Source organism: Hyla sarda, chromosome 6 (genome assembly GCF_029499605.1).
Source record: "Hyla sarda isolate aHylSar1 chromosome 6, aHylSar1.hap1, whole genome shotgun sequence".
Lineage (NCBI taxonomy): Eukaryota > Metazoa > Chordata > Amphibia > Anura > Hylidae > Hyla > Hyla sarda.
This window is the reverse complement of record NC_079194.1, coordinates 51,649,783-51,672,547: the sequence shown is the minus strand read 5'-3', so window position 1 is coordinate 51,672,547 and position 22,765 is coordinate 51,649,783. Positions and strand designations below refer to the sequence as shown.

At 44.4% G+C, this 22,765-nt stretch overlaps 1 protein-coding gene across 5 annotated transcripts in view; it reads right to left on the bottom strand.

The window, feature by feature from the left end:
• The window catches only part of MYH9 (myosin heavy chain 9), a 126,938-nt gene that overhangs the window by 3,222 nt on the left and 100,951 nt on the right, over positions 1-22,765 (bottom strand). For all 5 annotated transcript variants that reach the window (XM_056523692.1, XM_056523689.1, XM_056523688.1 and 2 more), the window contains exons 19-40: positions 21,984-22,144; positions 21,691-21,799; positions 21,394-21,525; positions 20,799-21,005; positions 20,159-20,296; positions 15,912-16,035; positions 14,456-14,627; positions 14,127-14,339; positions 13,895-14,039; positions 12,725-12,931; positions 12,516-12,620; positions 12,224-12,376; positions 11,592-11,840; positions 11,192-11,404; positions 8,965-9,177; positions 8,362-8,523; positions 8,014-8,142; positions 7,143-7,231; positions 6,915-7,038; positions 6,187-6,395; positions 5,961-6,069; positions 5,584-5,756 (exon numbers count right to left, since the gene is read on the bottom strand). In XM_056523692.1, the coding sequence (XP_056379667.1) occupies positions 5,584-5,756; positions 5,961-6,069; positions 6,187-6,395; positions 6,915-7,038; positions 7,143-7,231; positions 8,014-8,142; positions 8,362-8,523; positions 8,965-9,177; positions 11,192-11,404; positions 11,592-11,840; positions 12,224-12,376; positions 12,516-12,620; positions 12,725-12,931; positions 13,895-14,039; positions 14,127-14,339; positions 14,456-14,627; positions 15,912-16,035; positions 20,159-20,296; positions 20,799-21,005; positions 21,394-21,525; positions 21,691-21,799; positions 21,984-22,144 (3,536 nt within the window). The remainder of the gene's footprint in view (positions 1-5,583; positions 5,757-5,960; positions 6,070-6,186; positions 6,396-6,914; positions 7,039-7,142; positions 7,232-8,013; positions 8,143-8,361; positions 8,524-8,964; positions 9,178-11,191; positions 11,405-11,591; positions 11,841-12,223; positions 12,377-12,515; positions 12,621-12,724; positions 12,932-13,894; positions 14,040-14,126; positions 14,340-14,455; positions 14,628-15,911; positions 16,036-20,158; positions 20,297-20,798; positions 21,006-21,393; positions 21,526-21,690; positions 21,800-21,983; positions 22,145-22,765) is intronic.

Below are 22,765 nucleotides of genomic sequence, written 5' to 3'. Positions count from 1 at the left end.
TTTCTGAAGTCATCACTGACACAGAACTGCCTATAGGATTTCTTCTCCCAAAATTAACTTTACATGTAATAAATGTAAACTGCGTTTTAATGTTATAAAAAAAATCCTGGATAACCCCTATATCAACTGGCTCCAGAAAGTTACAACAGATTTGTAATTTATTTATATTAAAAAATCTTAATCCTTTCAGTACTTATGAGCTTCTGAAATTAAGGTTGTTCTTTTCTGTCCAAGTCCTCTCTGATGACACCTGTCTCGGGAAACGCCCAGTTTAGAAGCAAATCCCCATAGCAAACCTCTTCTAAACTGGGCGTTTCGAGACAGGTGTCAGATCACTTAGACAGAAAAGAACAACCTTAACTTCAGAAGCTCATAAGTACTGAAAGGATTAAGATTTTTTAATAGAAGTAATATACAAATCTAACTTTCTGGAGCCAGTTGATCTATATAAAAAAAGTTTTCCTGGAATACCCCTTTAAGTTCTAAAGCTTAAATAATTGCTCTGTGTCCAAGTATTATGCAGGAGAGGGTAGTTTATTGAAGATCAGAAGACACCATAACCAACCAAATAGTTTCAGCAATTTGTCTTTAAAATGGGTGTAGAATCTACTCTTCCATTTGTTTGCTGGTCTCTTATATCACCATTAGGCTAAGTTTCCACTTTGGCTCAAAAACTGCAGTGGAAGTTTTCCAAAAACTGCCAGAAAAAAAAAAAAAAAACAGTCAGAAGTGGATCCATAAGGGAGTAGAAGCGTAAATCCTTCCTTTATATGTCCTATTCCTTTTGAATATACTTCTGGCTTTGGAGCAAAAACTACAGTGGGAGTTTTCAAAAACTGCCAGAAAACCAAGTGGAAACTTATCCTTAGGCAGACATGACATACGAGTAAATACAGTTAAGTGTTTGTTGATGTGATGGTTAATACTTACACCCAAAGGGTAAGTAAACCCAACGACCGCAAAACGCTCCAGGTGACCAACATCTGTGCTGAAACCAGAAGAAGTGTGGTACAGAAAGACCGCCCCAAAAATGGATCTTGGAGAAGACTGGGTAGGACCGCTGCACATGCCAAGACCTCAACAGTCATTAAGGCCCAAGGAACCAGGAGGGCCAACCTAGAGAAGAAGGCACGCCACGGCATCCCAAAATTGTGTCCAAGACAAGGAGACCAACTGGTCTTTAACCCAGCAGTCCAAGCGGACCAGAGAGCTTCGAAACAACAACCTTCAGGACGGGAACAGAGAGGGAAACAAAAAGGGAACCCAGTTGGGACTCCCTGGCTCTGGACAGGAAGGTTACTCCAGAAGACTGTGGTGTCAGTGTAGCGCAACTGACAGTCAAGGGAAGAAGGAACACACCTTCCTAGGGAGATTGTGCTGTGGCGGAGGAGAGCAATGGCAAGACCCAAACGACAGACAGTGGCTAGACCGGCCGTCGCCGAGCCATAGCTGATTGTATAAACCCCTCCAACACAAGAGTGCCAAGGCTGCATGAGTAGCAGTAGATAACCAAGAAACCGAAAGCCAGGCTGCAAGGGTTTTTTTAATTAAAGTTTTTTTTATTTTTTATACCCAGAAACACGTTGCATGAATAAAACTATTGAAATTACGATTGCTTCTACCTCTGTATGCTGCACCTTGTACACCGACCCTCCAGCAGCACGATCAAAGCTTCCGTCCTTCTGTATCCGCCTGATTGTCCATTATCACGCCAAGATCTCCGGCTTGGGAAGCAGCAGCAGCTCAATACATCCATACCTTTGTAAGTGTTCTGCCTGGATTCTGCACAACCTGTCCAGGTGAGAGTCTAATTCAAGCTCCATACAAAAATCCTCTGGTGATCTCACCCAAGGAAGCGCTTTGTGTTTTATGTCTTTCAAGCTGCAATAGTGGGCAGAAAGCACACAGGCAGAGACCACGAAAAACGGTAGGCTCCAACTCTGCAGTAGAAAGCGCCCAACGAAAAAAAGTCTCCCTGATGGAGGGTAAAACAAGGGGTGGTTGAGATGAAACTCCAGCACAGACCATGCCAAGACCCCTGATCCCCCCGTGGAAGGGGGATTGACAAAGTGTGTCAGGTACTGTAGGAGCATAAGATGGGCACCAACAGAGCCAGTCCGGTCATGTGTGCTGAACCTGTCTTCCATACTTGGGTGCCTGCTCTGCCTTACACAACAGTGCATCACAACCATGCCCCTAGTAGACCAACATGGAACTCTTAGAAAGGGGAACCGAGTGCTGCTGCTGTAGGTGTGAAAGTCCATGGAACTTGCAGGAAACGCCCACACCCCAAGACTGATGTCGCAGACGCAAAAGATTAAGAAAGCATGTGGAGCAGGAAACCTGTAGACAGTCTGAAACATGTATAAAAGGGTCAAATGAGAGGTCCAAAGGACCCACTGTGACATTCCTGTATGAACCTCACATGGAAAGTGAGGTATCAGACTGCAGTCAGGGAAGCGGCAGGAATGGAAGGTGACCTGGTGGATTGGAAAACCATGCGGACACAGGCAGGCTATCTGGCATAGGGACCTATGGCCGTACCGGGTCCCGCATAAAGAACCACACACAAAGTGGGTCACCAGCCTTCAGCCGTGAAAATGGTAGACATGGAGAGGGACCTGGAAAAGAAGGGAACCCTGCGAACGAGTACATGGTGCATTGTATAGGGCCCGTGGAGCAACATGGGGAGACACACGGGACTACGCCTTAGTAGTAAGGTTACTGGAACTTCATCCATGGTGTGGGAAGTGTATGGGAGTTGAACCGATGCAGTAGTAAGCCATGCGGACAACTATCTGACCGACTGGCATAGGATTCCTGAATGCACAGGATCATTCCATCGGACTTTCCAACAGAAAGTAGGGCACCGGAGTGTGGCCGATCTAACTGGTGACCTGGCAGAGTAGGAGACCCAGCAGACGAACGACTGGCAGCACTCCCGAGTACCTGCAGGATCCCCATCTGGATTCCTCACACCAGTGGTGAGATACAGGAAACCTAGCCATACCCGAAGCAGCCCTAAGATCTGAGACTGACGGCGGTGGAAACCGTGCAGACAACAGTCTGGCAAACAAGTACACCTCCAGGTGCTGGCAAAAAGAGGAAGACAGTCAGACAATCAATGAGCCCCTCTGTCACATGTGGGAGGAAGAGGAAGCCATAGAAAGAAAGCCAGCTCCCCTGGGAGATTGGGGAGGCTGAGAAGCAGTGGATTGTATCCCCTTCACCCCATATAGGTTCCCTAGGACAAGTTAGAGCATGACTGTACACCTTGCACCGCAATGGGGTACCAGAACTCCAGTCGCAGGTACATCAGCCACGTGATATGTGACAGGCAGTGTTGGAAACCATGCAGACCACTGTCTGGCTAACTGGTATGGGTCCATAGTAGACAACGGGTCACTCCAATGACACTTCGCACTAGCAGTGGGGTATCTGAACTCCAGCCACAGATACATCAGCTGCACTAGCAGTGGGATAACGGAATGCTAGCTGCAGACGCAGCAGCTGTGAGATGAGTGACCAGCAAGAGACTACTTTCCGGCATACTGATATGAAGTCCGATCCATGCCCACGTAGGGGCACTGCCACAGTGAGGATCCGGAGCACTAGCCACAGATGCGGCAGCCTGTAGAGGAGGGGACCACATTGTATAACACGCCAAGAACACTCCTTGGTGGGTGTCTGGCAGACCTGACAGAGGAGGAACCTCAGAGTCCTTAGTGTCTGCCAGGAAACAAAGCCCTTGCATAAGGTACGGCATTCAGTCGTAGGGGAGAACAGGCATTGAATATATCCCCAGCAGTTTCCAAGGAATCGTGAGAACCCTGCAGAAAATAAGGGCACCAGAGGTATACCACAACTGATGCAATGTAATTCGTCTATAGCAGGTCACCTTACAGGGTGACTGAAGCAATAAAAGCAGCCCCAAGACAGTCCCTAGGAAAGGGACCCTGCAGATAGTAAACTGAATTAAAAACAAATATGACAGACCAGGGCTGCATAGCGACTGGTTGCCCCAAGGGGAGCTCATAAGCTGCAAAGAAAACAAGGTCACAATACAATTATTGACCACAAGAGGGCGCCAAATGCCACCAAATGGTCTGAGACCAGGTGTGTGTATACATACACACAGTCAGTTCCACTGAGCAGCCTGTGAGGTCCCCAAGAGAGAATGGGGACAGTAAGGACCAACACATGCGGGTAGCCCCAGGGGCAGTGCACTAAGTCGCACAGGTCTGGGGCCAGGGACTAGAGCAGGCCGGATAGGAAGAGCTCCTGCCTGGCTGCAGCACAGGAAGGGCAATGGTGCCGCACTCACTAAGGAACACAGTCGACCCTGCAATGGTGGAGCCAGACACTGCCGGAGGCGCAGAGTAGAACGGCCGAGGTTAAGTACCCGCCGGTTGTAGAGAGGAGCCATGGAGCGCCCGAACCTTGAGAGAAGGAACTGCTAGACCCCGAACCCAACCCCAGGCCCCCTCCCCACCCTCGACCGGTTCGCACGCTGGTTACAGGAGGGGGAGGGTGGTGCCAAGTGCCACCATAACCCCCAAAGCCTGGGCTACCAGATCATGTGCTGGTTCAAGAAGAGAAGGGCGGAGCTACGTGCCGCCATAGCCCCCAGGACTCCCACCAGCTGAACACCCCAGGAGCGCACACCTGCCAGGTCCGCAGCGCAGACCAAGGCAGGAGGTGAGGCAGTGGTGCCTCCTGGCTCATGTTAGGAGCTAGGGAGAGCAAGGCGGGTCTGAAGCAGACCAGTTTGCATGCAGGTGGCTCCAGTGCTGAGCACGGAGCCACAGTAAGAAGTATTGGCTGCTCCCGGCAAAAAAGGGGACTGCCAGAATAGAAACTTGCCGAGAGGCATTGTTAACAACCCCCCCCCCCCACTGCACAGACTCCTACCCAAACAGCCCCAGAAGCGGGGCTACTACTGCTCGTTTGTTGGAGGGGGGGCAAGCAGAGGCAGTTGGGGGGACCCAGGGAACAACCTCCATGCACTGGCCATTGGTGGGAAGGGGTTAACAGTACATACTCTATGTCTGTGCTCCTTTGTCGCATATGGGGAACAGGTAGCTGGTGGCACAGAACTCTCATGAGACTCCGGTCATAGTAGCAACCATGAAGAATGAAGACAGTCGCACTCGCCACTCTGATCAATTCCAGTCATGTACCTGATGTTACCTGAATCAAGAAGGAATTGATCGGAGTGGTGAGTGCGACTGTCTTCATTCTTCCTCTACATGTTTATTACAATAGTAACTCTATAATCCTATGTAGATGCCATGTAACCTTGTTGCTAACTGCAAAGGGTATACTTGTTTACATAGCAGCCAACCACCACCCCTAAACAGCAACGTGAGAAGAGGAAGTACTTCTCTTATGAATACAGCAAATTCCTATCTATAAGTCTGGCGTAGTCCTTTAGTACTTCTATAAGCCATCTGGCAATTTTGTGCCATTTTGGCTACTAGGATTAGAGACCTTTATTGGTAATACACTGTCTGTACATAGGGTAGCATATTTCAGCTAAAACGTCCACTTTAAAGTATTCGACTAAGTTAACAGACAACTTACCGAAGTTTGCTCTTCAGGGTATTAACCTCACGGTTCATGGCTTCTGCAGTCTCTGTAGCATCCTCAAGTTCACGTTGTAATTTACGTCTTGAAGCGTTGGCACGCTGTGCTTCTTCTTCTGCTTCTTCCACCTGCCGCTTCAGCTGTTTCATACGGACATTATTTTTCTCAGCCTAATGACAAAATATAAAGTATAAGCTTACTGAATCCTTAAGAATTTTTCGTGAAAAATTGGGGGAGATTTATCAAAACCTGTTCAGAGGAAAAGTTGCTGAGTTTCCCATAGCAACCAATCAGATCACTTTCAAATGAAAAAAGCTGATTGGTTGCCATGGGCAACTGCTCCTTCCCCCCATAAAAAAATTTTTGTTACCCACCTGGTCTTTGAACTGTTCGGCATTGCGCCTTTCGTCTTCCATTTGCATTAGCACATCCTTCAGCTTTTTCTCTGTGCGACGGACTTGTTTGCTTGCAGCCTGTCTTTCTCTATTTCATGGGGGGGGGAAAAAAAAAAGGAAAAAACTTTAGTACTGCTGCATAAAATGGATTTTGTTGTATGTATATAGGTTGAAATTGGTTTTAAATTTAAGGCAGCCTACATACTTTGTTTCAGTATCAAGCTGCTCCTCCAGTTGCGAGATCTTTGCTTCCAGGGCTGTGATGGAGGCCTTGAATTTAGATTTAACAGAGCCTTCCAATTCTTGTAACTTTGTTTTTAATTCCTTGTTCTGGCGATCTAATTGCTGACGAGCATTCTCATTCTTCTGAGCATTACTACGTTCTGCATTCAGATCAGTGTTCAGCTGGTCAATCTTTGTTAGGGCGACAGAAAAATAAAATTAAGGTGTTGCCCCACAATAAAGATTTATCTGCTATTCCACAGAGTTCCACAGCGATCACTGGAATAGGGGTCCAGAGTTGCCCATTCTTTCTCACCGATCTGCATTAATCAGGAGTTTAAAGGGGTTGTGCACTGCTCTTTCCTTTCGGAGCTCCGCTTGCAGCGTCCAGAAGTTCATTACTCCGAACGCTGTGTGCGGGCTTCCGTGACGCCACGCCCGGCCCCTCAACCAAAGTCTATGGGAAGGGGGCGTGACAGCTGTCGCGCCCCCTTCCCATAGACTTTCGTCTATGGGAAGCGTTCGGAGTAATGAACTTCCGGACGCTGCGAGCGGAGCTCCGAAAGGCAGGGCAGCGCACAACCCCTTTAAATGAAATGGAGCAGCAGTTCTGCATGCAACCTAATTAATATGGTTGCACCCACAAAATAGATTTTTTTTTCTAATACGCTCAAACTAATGTTTGAAGTTTATGCTGAAAACATAACACACCTGGAGAGTAGCCTTCCTAAGTCTGTCATTGGACAATTCGGTGTTGCCCTGTTCCTCCTCCAGTTCTTCCTCGAGCTGTGCAATGCGGGATTCTAAACGTCTCTTTTCTTCCACAGCCAGAGCACTAAAAATGAAAAAAACAAAATTCCATAAACTGAAGTATTCACACACTATTTGTTTCCAGATTAGTAATCCCAGGGTGGCCAGATAAAGAAAATTGATTCTTACCCTTTGCCACTGCTATTTGCAATTTCATCTGCCAATTCATCTCTTTCCTGTTGTGCTTGTCTTTTGCCACGCTCTGCAGCAGCAAGCTCCTGCAAGTAAGAGGGACACACCGAATTAGTACAATACATACACTACAGGGGACAGTCTTTCAAATAGGGTATTTTGTATTAAGAGTTTAATTGCAATTTTTTCCAGCATTTGCTATGTATTTGAAAGTTAAATGCTAGATATTAACACTCAAGGCTTCGCACTGCTGCTGTGCAGCACTGAGGTTTTGGGTTCAAATTCCACTAAGGACAACATCTACAAGGAGTCTATGTTCTCAACATTCATTTGGAATCAAGGACAGGGACCAATGTTAGGGATGACACTGCAGGATATGTTGGCACTGTGTTGAATAATATTTAATAATTCTTTATAAAGTTTAACATTCCTAAATAATGGGGCTGACTAATCTCATTTTACAGCTTGCTGCAAAGGGAAGTGTGGAATGTGGAAGAAAACAGCTCTGACAAAAAGGAGAAAGTATAGAATCAGATAAGCAGTGTCTAAGGGCTCCCACATTATTTGTACAATCCCACCAACTTGTCTCATGTATAGTCGCCTTGTGACTATTCCCTGTCACATGAGGATATCGGGAAAAGAGAAGGATGTTGAATTTGACATCTGATCCTTTTGTTTTCCTTGAAAATAAGCCAGTGACAGGAGTATCTAGCAGCAAGCTACTCCCCACTGAAAAGATATACTGACACTGAAAAACCAGCTATAACATGTGCAGTTTTGGCAAGATCCATATTATAATTCACCCAACCAATTTAATTTCCACACTTCTGATTAGTATGGTAGAAGTTGCATAGTCCTATATTTTTACCTCCTGCATATGGATCATCTCTGCTTCCAGACTTTTCATTCTCTTTTCGTTTTCTTTAGATTGGCTTAAGATATCATCTCTGGATGCTCTTGTGTCTTCCAGCTCTCTTTGGTAATCCTTCATTTGTGCCTGTTTTGTAAAATAGCAATAGTAATAGAGGGCAGGGCACTTCAGAGCAATGCAGTAACCCCTAAGCAACACACTAGTGTGTGTAAAATGGTAGATAACATGTAGTGCCTAGTACATGCTTGTACACATTAAAATAGTTATACCAGTTATAAACGCAAGAATGTTTTCCACTTATTGGTTCAGGATGCTAGAGAAAAAATTCTATAAAATAAGACTTACCTGCAATTTGCGCAGTTGTTTGATGGCTTCTTCTCGATTTTTGTTTGCGGAGTCAATTTGTCCCTCTAACTCTTTCAGATCCATCTCAAGCTTCTTTCTGGCTGCTACAGCCAATGAACGTTGTTTCCTTTCATCCTCAAGCTCTGCTTCCATTTCTTTTACCTGAAAGCAAACATGTTTGTAAGAGCATACAATACTGAATCTTCAAGTGTGAAAAGCAACAGTGAAATTATGCTTTTAATTAAAAAAAAAAAACAAAAAAAAAAAAAAAAAAAACTTACAATTTAATTGTATTCTTTAAAGACGTGTCCACACGTACAGTACCTTGCATATATGTCATACTGCAGATTTGAAGCGGTGTTTAGTCATTTAGTTTACATTGAGATCTGCAGCATCAAATATGTGCAGGATATGGCAAACATTCTAAAAAACGGATTTCACCAAGAAAAATCCAGACAACGCAACCATGGCCAAAATCTTATACATAAAATCTTCAGGCCAATAACCAAGTTAGAAAGTGAGGAAAATGAGATTTTGCTGTAATCTTGCACTTCTATGACCGCAAGTGACAGCCTATTGCACATAATGCATGAGATGACTCACATGTCTGACAAGCTGTTTCTTCTTGTCTTCGCTCTGTTCATCACGTCCTTGCAGATCTCTCTCAAACTGTGCCTTCATGGCTTGTAGGTTGACTTCTAATCGCAACTTGGCATCCTCTGTGGCTTGTAGCTCATCTTCAAGTTCCTCCAACTGAGTCTTCATTTCTTCAACTTGCTGTTCCAATGTCCTCTTAGATTTTTCTAGTTCATGAACCTGTAGAAACAAGGAACAACTTAGCACATTTAAAACAAAATGAAATCACACAGTTCTTTGAAAACTAAAAATGTTTAAAAACGCAAATTATTAACTCAATAATATAAGGTGCGCATTTTTTTTTTCAGTTTGTCGATTGACACACAATGAATGACCGCAAAATCAAGCACATGGCTTCTTACAAAACTACCACACATAAATACACAGCGCCAGATGTTTAACCAATCCGGTTATTCAAATTGTCACAACATGATAGCCTTTATGCGAAACTAAATGTGAATTTTTAAACAGGCAATGAATCTTCAGCCTAACTTCATTACACTTCACAGTTGCTGCAAATCTCGACAGGTTGTGTGAAAGTGTCATGTTTTGTTCACACTCAGGAAAGTCTCCCAAAATCCAACCGTGAACATGGCTATGGGTAAATGCAACTTTAAATAAAAAAAGAACGCTTCCATGTCATGCAGCCAAAAAATCTGAGATTTGTCTGATTTTGTAAGTTGGAATTTGATTTCAAATTTTACTTTTGGGGAATGGTCATGTCATAGTTGTGTTAAGTCACAAGTTACAGAGTGACCACACTAGGGATGTAAGAAAAAAATAGATTCTCGCGATAATCGCGATTTTTCATTTGCCGATACAGAATCGATTCAAAATATTTTTGAATCGATTCTTTTAGGGATGTGGAATTTTTAATAAAACGCACTTTATCTTACCTGCCAACGAGCCCGCGGAGCTCCGGTACAGTCCGGTACAGGTGTTCGGTCCCCGGGCTGTATTCTTCTTACTTCCTGTTAGTCCGGCACGTCACATGGAGCTTCAGCCTATCACCAGCGGAGGCGGGACATCACTGCGGCTGGTGATAGGCTGAAGCTCCATGTGACGTGCCGGACTAACAGGAAGTAAGAAGAATACAGCCCGGGGACCGAACACCTGTACCGGACTGTACCGGAGCTCCGCGGGCTCGTTGGCAGGTAAGATAAAGTGCGTTTTATTTTATTTTGCAGCCCGGACGGGATAACATGAGAAAAGTGAGCACCGGAGTACTAGATCGCCGCTGTCAAAGCTGACAGCGGCGTCTATTGGGATCTATGAATGCTCCCAGGTGGGCGATATATCGCGATGTATCGTCACCTAGACGGTATCGCGATATATCGCGATATATCGAATCGCCACACTGGTATCGCGATTCGAATCGAATCGCCAAATTCTTGGCGATTCACACCCCTAGACCACACTAATCAAAATTGCTACAAAATATCTCCAAGCCATTTTCTCCGAAACTCCAAAGTTTCAATGTTGCCCCCACTTAAAATACCCAACAGCAAGGATCCCAAGGTGCAGCCACTTAATATATATATACACATATAGTGGCAGGATGCCCATAGTGATTACAAACAATCTCCCCAAACCTTTAGTGGAAAAACCACCAACAAGATCTAGCTCTTTTACACAGACAATAGATTAAGAGGACTGTTGAATTCCAGAAGATTTCGAAACACAAACAGCTACAAATGCCAAGAAACATTCGGACATTCCCTCTCACATCCAGTAACTGATATTCTTCCATAAATATCCAAAACTGAGCATGCACCAAAATTTATAAAGAGTGTACCAGATGCAGACTATATGATCTGTTTAAAATGCCGCATCCACCATTGCTGAAACTGAACTAGAGGATAGATTTTCCTCAATATACAGAGATCAGATTAAAACATAAGTCAGCATGCACTTATCTGTCCAGGACACCATAATGAAGATTCAACCAGGCAATAAATGCCTATACACAATTGGATGGTGACCACACCAATGGGCCTTAGGCTGGGCTGGTAAAGTTTGAGTGTTACAAATGTGTCCCATGACAAGTGTAGCAGTGCTCAGTTGTCTTATGACTTCCTAATGAACATGCCAATATTAAACCACTCGCCCCTAGAGCTCTACAGGCACATGAAAAAATAACGTAAAAAGAAATGTCTGCATTACATTGCTGTGAGTGATGAGAAACCAAACTTACACTCTTTCCAACATCGTCCTTAGAGCTAACCAAATCCTCCATTTCAGTCCGCAGCTGCTTGTTGAGTCTTTCTAACTCAGCCTTCTGTTCAAGGGCTTCTTCCAAGGCACGTGCCAAGGACAGCGCTTTGGTCTCTTTTTCCCGAGCTTCTGCTTCAGCGCGGTCGCGTTCTTCTGCATATTTAACTGAAATGGTCTTCTCCTCACCAAGCAACTAAAAGGAATAAAGAAATAAGACATGTTACCACCAGCAGCTATCATTTCTAAAGCTGTGGAACATTTAAAACAAGCTAGGCCAATTGAACTTGAAAACCAGCTTTAGGCAAGTCAAAACATTTGCCAGGTGGTAGAATCAACAATGCAGAGATTCAACCCAAGTACAAGAGAATCTGAATCAATACCTGGTCAAACTTCTTCTGCTTCTTCTCCAAGTTGCATACAATCTGTCGTTGGTGATCAAGGTCCACGATAATATCTTCTAGTTCCTGCTGAAGCCTAGTTTTAGTCTTCTCGAGCTTGTCATAAGCTGCTGCTTTCTCTTCAAACCGTTGATTTGTAGCTTCTAGTTCTTTCTGGAATTTTTTCTTTTGCTCATCAACAGCTTCCAAGGACCCAATACTCTCCTCCATCCTCTTTTTCATATCTGTCATCTAATAAGATACAAAGTGTTGCTGCAAATTCACTACATTTCCACTTAAAGTATTCTAATTTATTTAAAAGACTCCATGCTGTTGAAGATTTGCCCAAGAGACCATTATAGGAGTTCTCCCAAGATCAGAAGTAATCCCCTGACTTTGAACTAGCTGATCAGTAGGGGTCCAAAATGGTCTCCAGAATGAAGCATTGCAAGTGTCCAGTTGCCAAGCACAGAGTAGGGTAATGTTGAGAAGCCCCACACATTCACTGCAATCATGTGGATAGGGGATATCTTTTGATCTTGGAAAAATCCTTTTAAGACAATATAGCTAGAAAGGGATATTCTAATTACTTCCTATCCACACAAACTAAACATTCAATTTATCAAATCACTCACCTGAGCCTGCAATGTTGAAATCTGTTTTGTCAAGTTTCTCTTTGCTTCCTCTTCTTCCTCTAGTTGTTCAAGGAAACTATTCTTTTCATCTTCCATTTGTTTCAGTTTTGTACTGAGGCCAAGCTTCTGACGAGTTTCTTCTTGCAAAAGTTCCTAAAAGGAACATAGATGAGAAATGCTTAATAAGCATAAGATTCTCAACATATTTTTGATATAGCATCTGTAATGTACTGCCATGCTATGAATTCTATATGGTTGTTAAGCAACTTAATGTAACAATTAAGATACATACCTGAGTGTCCTGAAGCTGGGATTCCAATGTAGAAAAGTCTTTGGAAAGTTTGATTGACTTGCTGTCTGCTTGAGAAAGAAGCCCTGTGACATTGTCCAATTCCACCTGAAAAAGTTTCAAATAGCTATTCAGTGAAGGGGGAAAAAAAGCCCCAAAACTACTTCATTTATTATAGTGTGCGCTGAGTATTTTCAATAATTGCGATTTACCTGCAGTCTGTTGGCCTTTTCAAACAGCTCTGCCCGAACTTTGTCTCCTTCTGATATTTTTACTTGCAGCTCTTGAAGTTGAGCCTCTACTTTCTTTCTCTTGTGCTCGGAGTCTCCCTTGCCTTGTAGCAGCGCCTTTACCTCATTGGCCAGCTCATTACGCTCACCCTCCAGAGCCTGTTTGGCCTTTTCCAAGTTTCCTTTCACCTAAGAACAAAAAAATTTAATTTCCGCAGCATCACTCACCCAATGCTAGGTTCAGTTCTTAAATGCATTAACACAATATAATAGCAACCAGATCTCCCAGATTTAAAAAATGTCAAATCACTTAAATAGTAAATTGAGGAACATGCACAGTACTATAACACGGCTAAAGGAGCAGGAAGGGGGTTTATGAATATTGATAAGCTGGGCACAGAAGCCGCCCGGTGAAGATGAAGTCAGGGTGCCCAAAGCTCGGATCAGAGCTCCGCCCATGCCCCAAGGCCCTCATTAGCATATATAGAAAAACACAATTTGTTGTGGAATGGCTGGGCGAATCTACACAATGTGAGTACTGTATTAATCAGCATCATCCGCACTACAAGCCTGTGTAACAGGTTAAATGCAGGTAATACTACTGACAGATTTTCTTTAGTTTAAACTTGCAGAATACTTTTGTTATTAAGATAGAAAGACTGCTGCCAGGTGTCTGACAGCAGCTATATGGACACTTTGCCAAATCAAAAGTGCATGTGAATGAAAGGGTAAGGAGCAGTGGTCAATCAACTGAGTGTAAAACCAGTCTAAGAGATGCAAGCGCTACAACAGCAACCCCTGAACAGGGCAGAGAAAAGACAGATCATGGAGTGTTAAGTGAAAGAGACTTCAATGAATGCGGAGTATACAGTACTGTAAACAGCAACGCTGGTTCTTGTATGTCCTCCCCCCCCCCCCCCAATAGATGGGACATTTATTCAGGCCCAAGTTACAAGATCTACAGTAATGTTTGTAACTACTGAAATTACATCAAAGTAACCACAAGGCTATGCATTTATCACTGTGCATTAGAAGCACTGAATAAGTAGAATGTGATTTACCCCCCAGAGAAAGTGACTCAATCTGTTGACTATTTATATGTAGTTAACTCCTCTTATGTGTTAACAAAAATTAGCAATCCAGCTCACTCACCCGCTTGGTTTGCTCTAGCTGCTCAGAGAGCTCCTCTACAGCTTGGGCATGTTTCTGTCTAAACTCCTGGATTTGGGCTTCATGCAGTCGAGCTTCCTCATCTAAGTTTTTCTTCAGCTGAGACACTTCTTGCTCCCGTTTTGTTCTAAAAATTATTATAAACACATTAGTGGATTTCTACATTTTTGAAAAAACAAAACCCCAACCAAAACGTTCAGTGATGCAGTTATACCGGAGTTCTTGTTGGGCAGCTGTGGAGTCCAGAGTATCTTCTAGTTCTGTCTTAAGAGCCTCAAGTTCTTCTCCTAAATCCCTCTTTTGTTTTTCTGCCTTGCTGCGAGCAGCTCTCTCGGCTTCCAGGTCTTCCTGCAGTTCGCTGATCTGCGCCTCAAGCTCCCGAATCTTCTTAAGAGCCATGTTCTTCTGTGCAGACTCTTCCTCCACTCTGAATTTTTTTTTAAAGCAGCATAAAAACTTAGCACCACAACAAAAGAACCAACTGTATTTATTTAAAAAATTAAAATAAAATAAATGACACCAAACAAAATATGTACTACTAACCTTGCAAGGGTAGAGTTTAATTCTTCCTCCTTTTTAGCTAGCTGCATTTTCAATTCTGCTATCTGTGCTTGCAGCTCTGCAATCTGATCATGCAAGTCAGTAGAGTCTCCCTCTAACTTGCGGCGGGTCTTCTCTAGCTCCTGGCGCTGCTTCTCCTCACGACGTAGGCGCTCTGGAGGAAAAAATATATATATATATGTAACATTTTTAATACAGATTTTCCCTCAAAACATTAAAATACAAGAACAGCAGCTCCTGAACTATCATACTGTCCACTCAGGAAGCAACACTGACTGACAATTTCACATGCTGTTGTGCAAATGGAACAGAACAGGTGGAAATTATAGGAAATTAGTAAGACAATCCGAATAAAGGAGTGGTTCTGCAGGTGGACACAGACCAATTCTCAGTTCCTATGCTTCCTGTCTGATGTTTCACATATGAAAGCAGGTTCACACTGAGCACGTGAGTCTGGAGAACTATCTGCTGCCTGCAACACCCTCCAGCTTGATCGGTTTGGTGGTGGGTCAGTAATGGTGTAGGGGTGGCATTTCTTTGGGGGGGGGGGGGGGGGCACACAGCCCTCCATGTGCTTGCCAGAGGTAGCCTGACTGCCATTAGGTACAGAGATGAGATTCTCAGATCCCTTGTGAGACCATATGCTGGTGCAGTTGGCCCTGGGTTCCTCCTAATATGCAAGACAATGCTAGACCTCATGTGGCTGGAGTGTGTCAGCAGTTCCTGCAAGAGGAAGGCATTGATGCTATGGACTGCCCAACCCTTCGCCAGACCTGAATCCAATTGAGCACATCATGTCTCGCTCCATCCACCAATGCCACTTTGCACAACCGACTGTCCAGGAGTTTGCTCATCAGGAGCAGGTCATACGGGGACGTGGAGGCCACACACCCTACTGAGCCTTATTTTGACTTGTTTTAGGTTTTAAGTGTGACTCCATATCCAGACCTCCATGGGTTGATAAATTTGATTTCCATTGATACATTTTTGCGCGATTTTGTTGTCAGCACATTCAACTATGTAAAGACGAAAGTATTTCATAGGATTAGTTCATTCTGATCTAGGATGTGTTATCTTAAGGTTCCCTTTATTTTTTTGAGAAGTGTATTTTGCAGCTGCTAGAGCAGCGTTTTCCCAACCAATGAGCCTCCAGCTGGTGCAAAACCAACTCTATGCATGCTCGGAAAGCGAAAAGGCTGTCTGGGCATGCTGAGAGTTGTAGTTTTGCAACAGCTGGAGGGACAGTGGTTGGAAAGCATTGTGCTAGAGAATAGAGCTGGCTTACTGTGTCAGACCTTCCTGATCACTGAATACAAATTCACCACTGCTAGAAAGACCCTGACAAAACTATAAATCACCAAAATGTAAAAGTGAATTTTAGTTGCACTATTTCTATTTTTAGATTGTGTGCATCATAATATTTGTTAGTTCTATTTACCTTCCAAGTCAGAGATCATGGTTTCATGTTTGTTTTTTAATTTAGCCAGGCTTTTTGACTTTTCCTCTTCCTCTGCTAGATTGGTCGAAAATTCTGCAATGCGATCCTCAAGAAGTTTTTTTTCCTAAAGAAATTAAGTTTAAAAAAAAAAAAAAAAAAAGTATAAAATATAGAAGAGGGTGAATACACAAGTACTACAGTCCTGTCAAAAATCCTTCCTAGTTTTTCAGCCACTAGTTTTCTACCACTATTGCTTCCAAAGTTTACCTACACTTCTACAGCTTATAACATATCACATTGACTTGTTGGAAGTTGTGATCAGTGATCACTAGAAGAAGAGGAACATAAGCTCTTGGCTGAATTTTTGATCCCTTTATTTTTGTTCGGGAAGTTTGGAAAGTTTCCCAGTGACTGTACTCCATGCGCTTGGCTTTCCAAGGAAAGCAGGGCAGAAATGAAGGGTCATAGGCAATCGACCTTCGTTTTAACAATTGGTGGGGTCTCAAATATTGTGATGGGTGGGGGTCCAGCTGCTGACCCATAAAAAAAAGTTATATAAAAGTTTAAAGGGAGAACTCCAGCCAAAACAGGATAGTGGGATAAGTAGCCAATTGCAGGGGGCCCCCCAACTGATGGGATCCCCATGTTCTCTGGATTGAGATCCCGGCTGTCAGTGAAGAGTGTGCGTCGTCTACTAGGAGATGGCACACTGCATTCATTTCTGAGGGAGTGCTGGAGATGCCAGAATGCTGTACTCCAGTCTCTTTGGTGCTCCAATATAAATGAATGGATCGCTTGCCTTTTGCAGCACTTCTGCCGCTCACAGAGAGCTGGGTCCCGTTCCAGAGACTGCGGAGGGTCCCAAGCAGTCGGACCCCCGCGATCAGCTACTTATTTCCTTATCCTGTGGATAGGGAAGTAGATTTTTTTATACTTCCTGTAAAATCTCGGAGGATCCATTGGGAGACACAGGAACCGTGGTATATCTTGCTGCCACTAACATTAACAAAAAAACGACATCCCCTCCTGGCAGGATATACCCCACCCACTGACTGAGTTTAATCAGTTTAGTCCCAAAGCAGTAGGAGGGAACCGAAACACACAACAGAAGTCCGAATAAGGCCCAGACAAAAAAAACTGAACAAACCCACTGACAAGCAGCCGACCCTGGGTGCTGTGTCCCCCAATGGATCCTTTGAGAAAGATTTTACAAGAAGTATAAAAAAAAAAATTTTAAATCTACTTTTCTCCTTCAGCTCCCTTGAGGGGCAGTGTCTGTCCTGGGGTGGGAAGCAGAACACAAAAATCAGGCGGAGGGCAACGTCACTGCCGCCTGCAACACTTTACACCCAAACCCGGCGGCAGAAGACGCTAAAGTGTGCACTTTGTAGAATTTGGTAAACGCGTGCACAGACAACTATGTGGCTGCCGAACACCTGCAGCGCCGAAGCCCCGTTAAAGACCGCCCAGGAGGCCCCAATGGAACGAGTGGTATGCGACGTAACCCAGAAAGAGGAACCGTCCCTTTAGAACAATAGGCCTCTGAGATGGCAGATTGGATCCACCGGGAGATAATCTCCTTAGAAGCCCCTTACGCCAGCTTTCCGGAATGACAAACCGTGAAGCACTGCGCCGAAAGTAAGAGGTGGCGGAGAGAGAGAGAGACTCAAAAATCCCTGACCACATCCAAAATTGTGGAGAGAGAGAGGGATGGTCTGGAAGCCACATGGGGACATCTGCCACAAGACTAAGTCGGTGAACCATGGGCGCCGGGGCCAATCTGGGGCCACAAGAATTGCTTAGACACCTTCCGTCTTGAGCAGAAGGGGAAGCGGTGGGAAGAGGTAAGGAAGGGTGAACTGCGCCCAGGGAATGACCAACTCGTCCAGAGCTAGAGGATCACGGCACTTGGCCACAAACTCGGGAACCTGTGTTTAGACAGGACGCGAAGAGGTCCACGTCCAGGGTCCCCCAACGGTCGCAAAATGCTGCAAACACCGCTGGGTTGTGAGACCACTCCCCGGGGTCAGGCGAGGAGCTTCCCAAATTCTCCACCCCCGGAATGTGGATTGCCGAGATGGAGGGAACCTGACGTTTCGCCCAGACCAGAATCCTTGTCACCTTCGCCATTGCCCCCCTGGCGATTGATACAAGCCACTGCTGTGGCGTTGTCCATCTGAACTCAAACTGGACGACCTCTGAGGGACGACTCCCAGTAGAGGAGGGGAAAAAAAAAAAAAAAAAAAAAAAAAAAAAAGGATAGCCCAAAGTTCTAGGACATTGATAGGGAGAATGGCTTCCTGGGGAGATCATCCCTGAACCGTCCGGTCCTCAAAAACACCCCACCCCAGCCAAGACTCGCATCGGTCGTTAAGACCTGCCAACACAGCGGGAGAAACAAGCGTCCTTCCCGGAGAAGAGGAGAGCGGAGCCACCAAAGGAGAGACTGGTGAGCTGTGAGGGGCAGACTGATCAGGTTGGTGGAGGGACAGTGGAGATTTGTCCCACAGGGAAAGGGTGGCCCACTGAAGAGGGTGACACCGGAACTGGGCAAAGGGAACAGCTTCCAAGGCAGCCACCATCTTACCCAGCACTGCCATGCAAAAACGGAAGGCCGCGGGTTCTGGGCGGCGCAAAAGGCGAATCCCAGACAGCAGAGCACTCCGCTTGTCCGGAGGAAGCAGAACTCGAGCCCTCGTGGTGTCAAAATGAAGCCCCAGAAAAACCAGCGACAGAGGGAGAGAGGTTGTATTTCTCCTGATTGATCACCCAGCTGAAACTGGTCAGTGTCTGAAGGGTGATTTTGAAACTCTCCTGGTTTTGGCCCAAGGACGGAGCATTGATCAACAGGTCATCCAGATAAGGGAGTACCGACACTCCACGAAAAAGGAGAATAGCGATCACCACCGCTAAGACCTTGGTGAAGACCCTGGGAGCTGTGGCCAGTCTGAAGGGCAGAGCCACAAACTGAAAATGTCCTGCAGGGACGGTAAACCGGAGGAACCATTGGTGGTCTGGAAAAATGGGGATGTGGAGGTGTCCACCGAAGACAGAAATACGCCCTGGTCCATGGACGCAACAACAGAACAGAGATTCCATTCTGAAGTGCCAATTGAGGAGCTTCAAAATTGAGAATCAAGTCGCAGCCAGGGCAGGAGAGCGGGGAGTATGGGACTGGAAAAAACTATCCTGAGGAAAGGAATCCAAACCTTTGGTAGCCATCAAACAACGTCCCAAACCCAGGAATCCTGGACCTGCGCCAACCAAACATCCCAAAAGAGACAGGCGACAACCAGAGGGGAAGAATCGGGTGGGGGCGTCCCTTCAGGCAGAGGTAGGCCTGCGGGTACCTGGTTTGGCGGAAAAACGTCCAGAACGGCCGTCCTGCTTCCAGGAGGGACGCGCTTTGAAGGAAGGAGCCTTCCGAGACAGCGAGGCCGTTTGCTTGTCCTGGCGGCCCAAGGCAAAGGACCGAAAGTGCTGAAGAGAGGACTTGCAGCGAGAATCAGTGCAACGTGCCCTATTCTGAGGAAGCAGAGAGCTCTTACCGCCTGTAGCCTCAAATCAGGAGAGGAGGTGTACTTTCCTACAAGGAACATGTCCAACATACTCACCTCTGACCTCTTCAAACAGCCTAGTACCCCTCTGCATCATGCCAGGCTGCTGGAGTGAGGCGAGCAGGGATAAGAGGGGACCCGGAGCCAGGGCACAACCCTAGCGCTGGTCGATTGAGAGAAGGGGGTTAATGGTGCACACTATGTACCGTGGCCCTTCCTCACAAATGGGGGATCAGGCAGAGTCATGCTCCTGTTGCCCCAAACTAGATAAAATAAAAGGAGAGAAAAATCTAATACTCTTTGCTCAGTCAGTAGGCAGGGTATATCATGCCAGGAGAGGCAGACATTTTTGTTAATGCCTAGTGTCAGCAGTTTTGGTTGGAGTTCCCCTTCAAGTTCTTTAACTAAAGCAATGTGAGCCATGCTGGTTGTTAGCAATGGGATGCCAACAGCTAACTCAAAAATCAGTCAATCTTCCTTTAACAATTCTACTAGTAACTGGCAGCTAAGCTAAAAGCCAGCTTAGATCCATGTGGACAACACAGAACAGTAGGCGTTTGGCAGTCATTCCCCAGCACAAACTGATATATGTAGCTATTGCATTTGCCATTTTCACTTTTGGAAAAAAAAAAAAAGCCTCAAACATTTTTTTTTACATAAAAACCACTCATTCTGTGGTTACTTTCTCACCTTGCTCAGTTTGCTGGATTGATCTTCTAGGACGATTACATCCTCTTCCATCTTCTTCAATTTTGCCTCAATTGTGACTTTTTCCAGCTGAAGCTTTTGTCTGGCAGCTTCCTCCTCCTCCAGCTGTTCCTCCAGCTCCTACACAATGCACATAAAATGGGAAGACAATTGTAGAAAAACTAAACACAATATTGTTGTATTTTCTTTAAAAAATTAAAATGGGATTAAACAAACACTGCACCACCTCAAAATACAAACCTGATTGATAAAACATTGGCTGCATCCTTAGAGGGAACCTATCCTAGACTTTCCCCCCCCCCCAAATTGTTTCTAATGTACTTCTACTTTTTCTTTAGTTTCATTTTTTGTACATTATGGGGTCTGCCATATGCCTCACAGCAAGCTCCATGAACAATAGACCGGAGCACTCATTTACATGAATGGGGAAAGGTGTCTGGGCATGCTCTGTTAGCTTTAAAGAGGTCATGTCACAGGGAGGGGGGAGGCTGAGCACTGAGCTTCGGCCATGTAAAAGATTCTGGCCAAAAAGTGAAAATTTCTATATTTAAAGGGGTTAGGCTGGTTTCAAACTGCGCTTTTGAAGTGTGTGGCAATTAGGATTAATAGGTCTTGAACGTACCCCAATGTTCTGCTGCATTTTCTTCTTGTCAGTCTGCAAAATCTGGCATCGCTCCTCCTCCTCTTCTACCCGAGACTCCAAATCATGCAAGATTTCCTCCAGTTCCTGTTTCTTAGCTGCTAACCGAGCTCTCATTTCTTCCGCTTCTGCACAGAGCTCCGTTTCGGCTTGCAACTGTTCCTGCAGTTGCATTTTCTCTTGTTGAAGCTAGAGCCAGAAAAAGTTATACAGAGACCAAAGACACAGGATGTATTAGTTTACAATCGCAACTTCAAATTAAAAAAGAAAAATGAATTTTAAATTCTCAAAAGGCATTATTCTAAAGTCATTAGCTGGTTTAAATATCTACGACATGTGGCCCAATAACAGGCGCCATTTAGAACAAGGTAAAAGCACTAGTTTTATTACCTGAATGAGCTTTGTGAACATAAATATTGCCATGAGACAATACAGATTAGGCATCCTAAACAAGTGAAAATGTATCAGACTAGACAGATCTACTAATTAGGATTACCTGATCTGAATAAATTTAATAGTATGGAAACAATGCAATGAAACAACCCAAAAACTTGTTACAGTAATTTATAAGACTCACCTGCATCTGTACGTGTTCCAGTTCTGAAACTTTCTGTTCAGAGGAAAGTTGAAGATCTTTCACTTTTTGAAGTTCGACTTCCTTTTGGAGCAATTCCTCATCAAACCTGTTTGCTTGTAACAGTGGCTTAACCTGGACACAAAAACACACATTGCTTACAAACCAAGTATTTACCCCATATACACCTAGATTTAGGAGGCTCCGCATTCAGCGCCTCTGCTGCAGAGTCAACCATATTTGATGGTGTACCACAATCACAGATGCAAGAAATAACATATCAAAAACCGAAACGCTCACCTTTGTGAACAGACGCCACCACTGCCAGTTCCTCAGTTTTAGGTAAGCTGCACAATTTCTTTGAATGACTTTCATTGCATTAAGCTGTTGCTGACGTTTGGCGAATGCCCTGAAAATAAAGCAGGGTCAAAGATTACATTTAGTTCATATATAAAACCAGACTATATATTAAGTTAATAACCACATTACTGAACAGAATTAAATATGTGGATATGTAATGGATTACCAGTTAGAACCAGTATGAAACAATGCCTTTGAGCTAGCATTATATTATGCTATATGTGTGTCCTTACTTTCTTGCAATGTAGCCTCTGCACCAGGCCTGGAAACCGATAATCACATCAGTGATTTTAAGGTCACGTTCTTCCTCTAAATGAGCCAGGACACCAGCTCTAAAAAACACTTTGCTTTGTCCAATACGGAAAAGGTTGGAATCTAGCTCCAGGGCTTTGATCTGTAAATCAAAATGACATTTTTATTTTACGTTTTTATAAACCTATTTTAGGAATTAAATAAATAAAAAACCATGGGAGAAAGATTAACCATTTTCTATTTAAATGGAATAAGTCACCACTAAATATTGACACATTGTTGTGGGAAAAATTCAGTATAATTTATTTTAGATTTAAATCCCTGCTCAAATCTGGTTTATGAGTCCAGTGGGCGGGGTCCTGACTGGTGACAAGAAGCCATTTCTGTAAACACCAACAGGGAAAGCAGTCACTGAGTAGGATTGTCCACGAGACTGTTCACAATAAAAGAGAGATTTTAATAAAAATTATTATATTATTGTGGGAAAAAAAAACTGGCTCTCCATCTGTTTGGCTCCTTCTGCTTTATAACACTGTCTGCAAATTGGACAGCAATATAACAGGTTTCCTTTAATAAAGAAATGGAGGCTACTAAAATGTACTTACCATATATAGCCTCCAATATTGCTAAATATTGGATGATTAATATCACAATCAGTGTTATCTCTGAAAGCTCAGCATGCGCATTTGGGCATCTTCTAGGCATTTAAACAACTGGTGCTAGAAAGGATTCCTGTGTCTACCTGACCAAGAAGTGGTGTTAT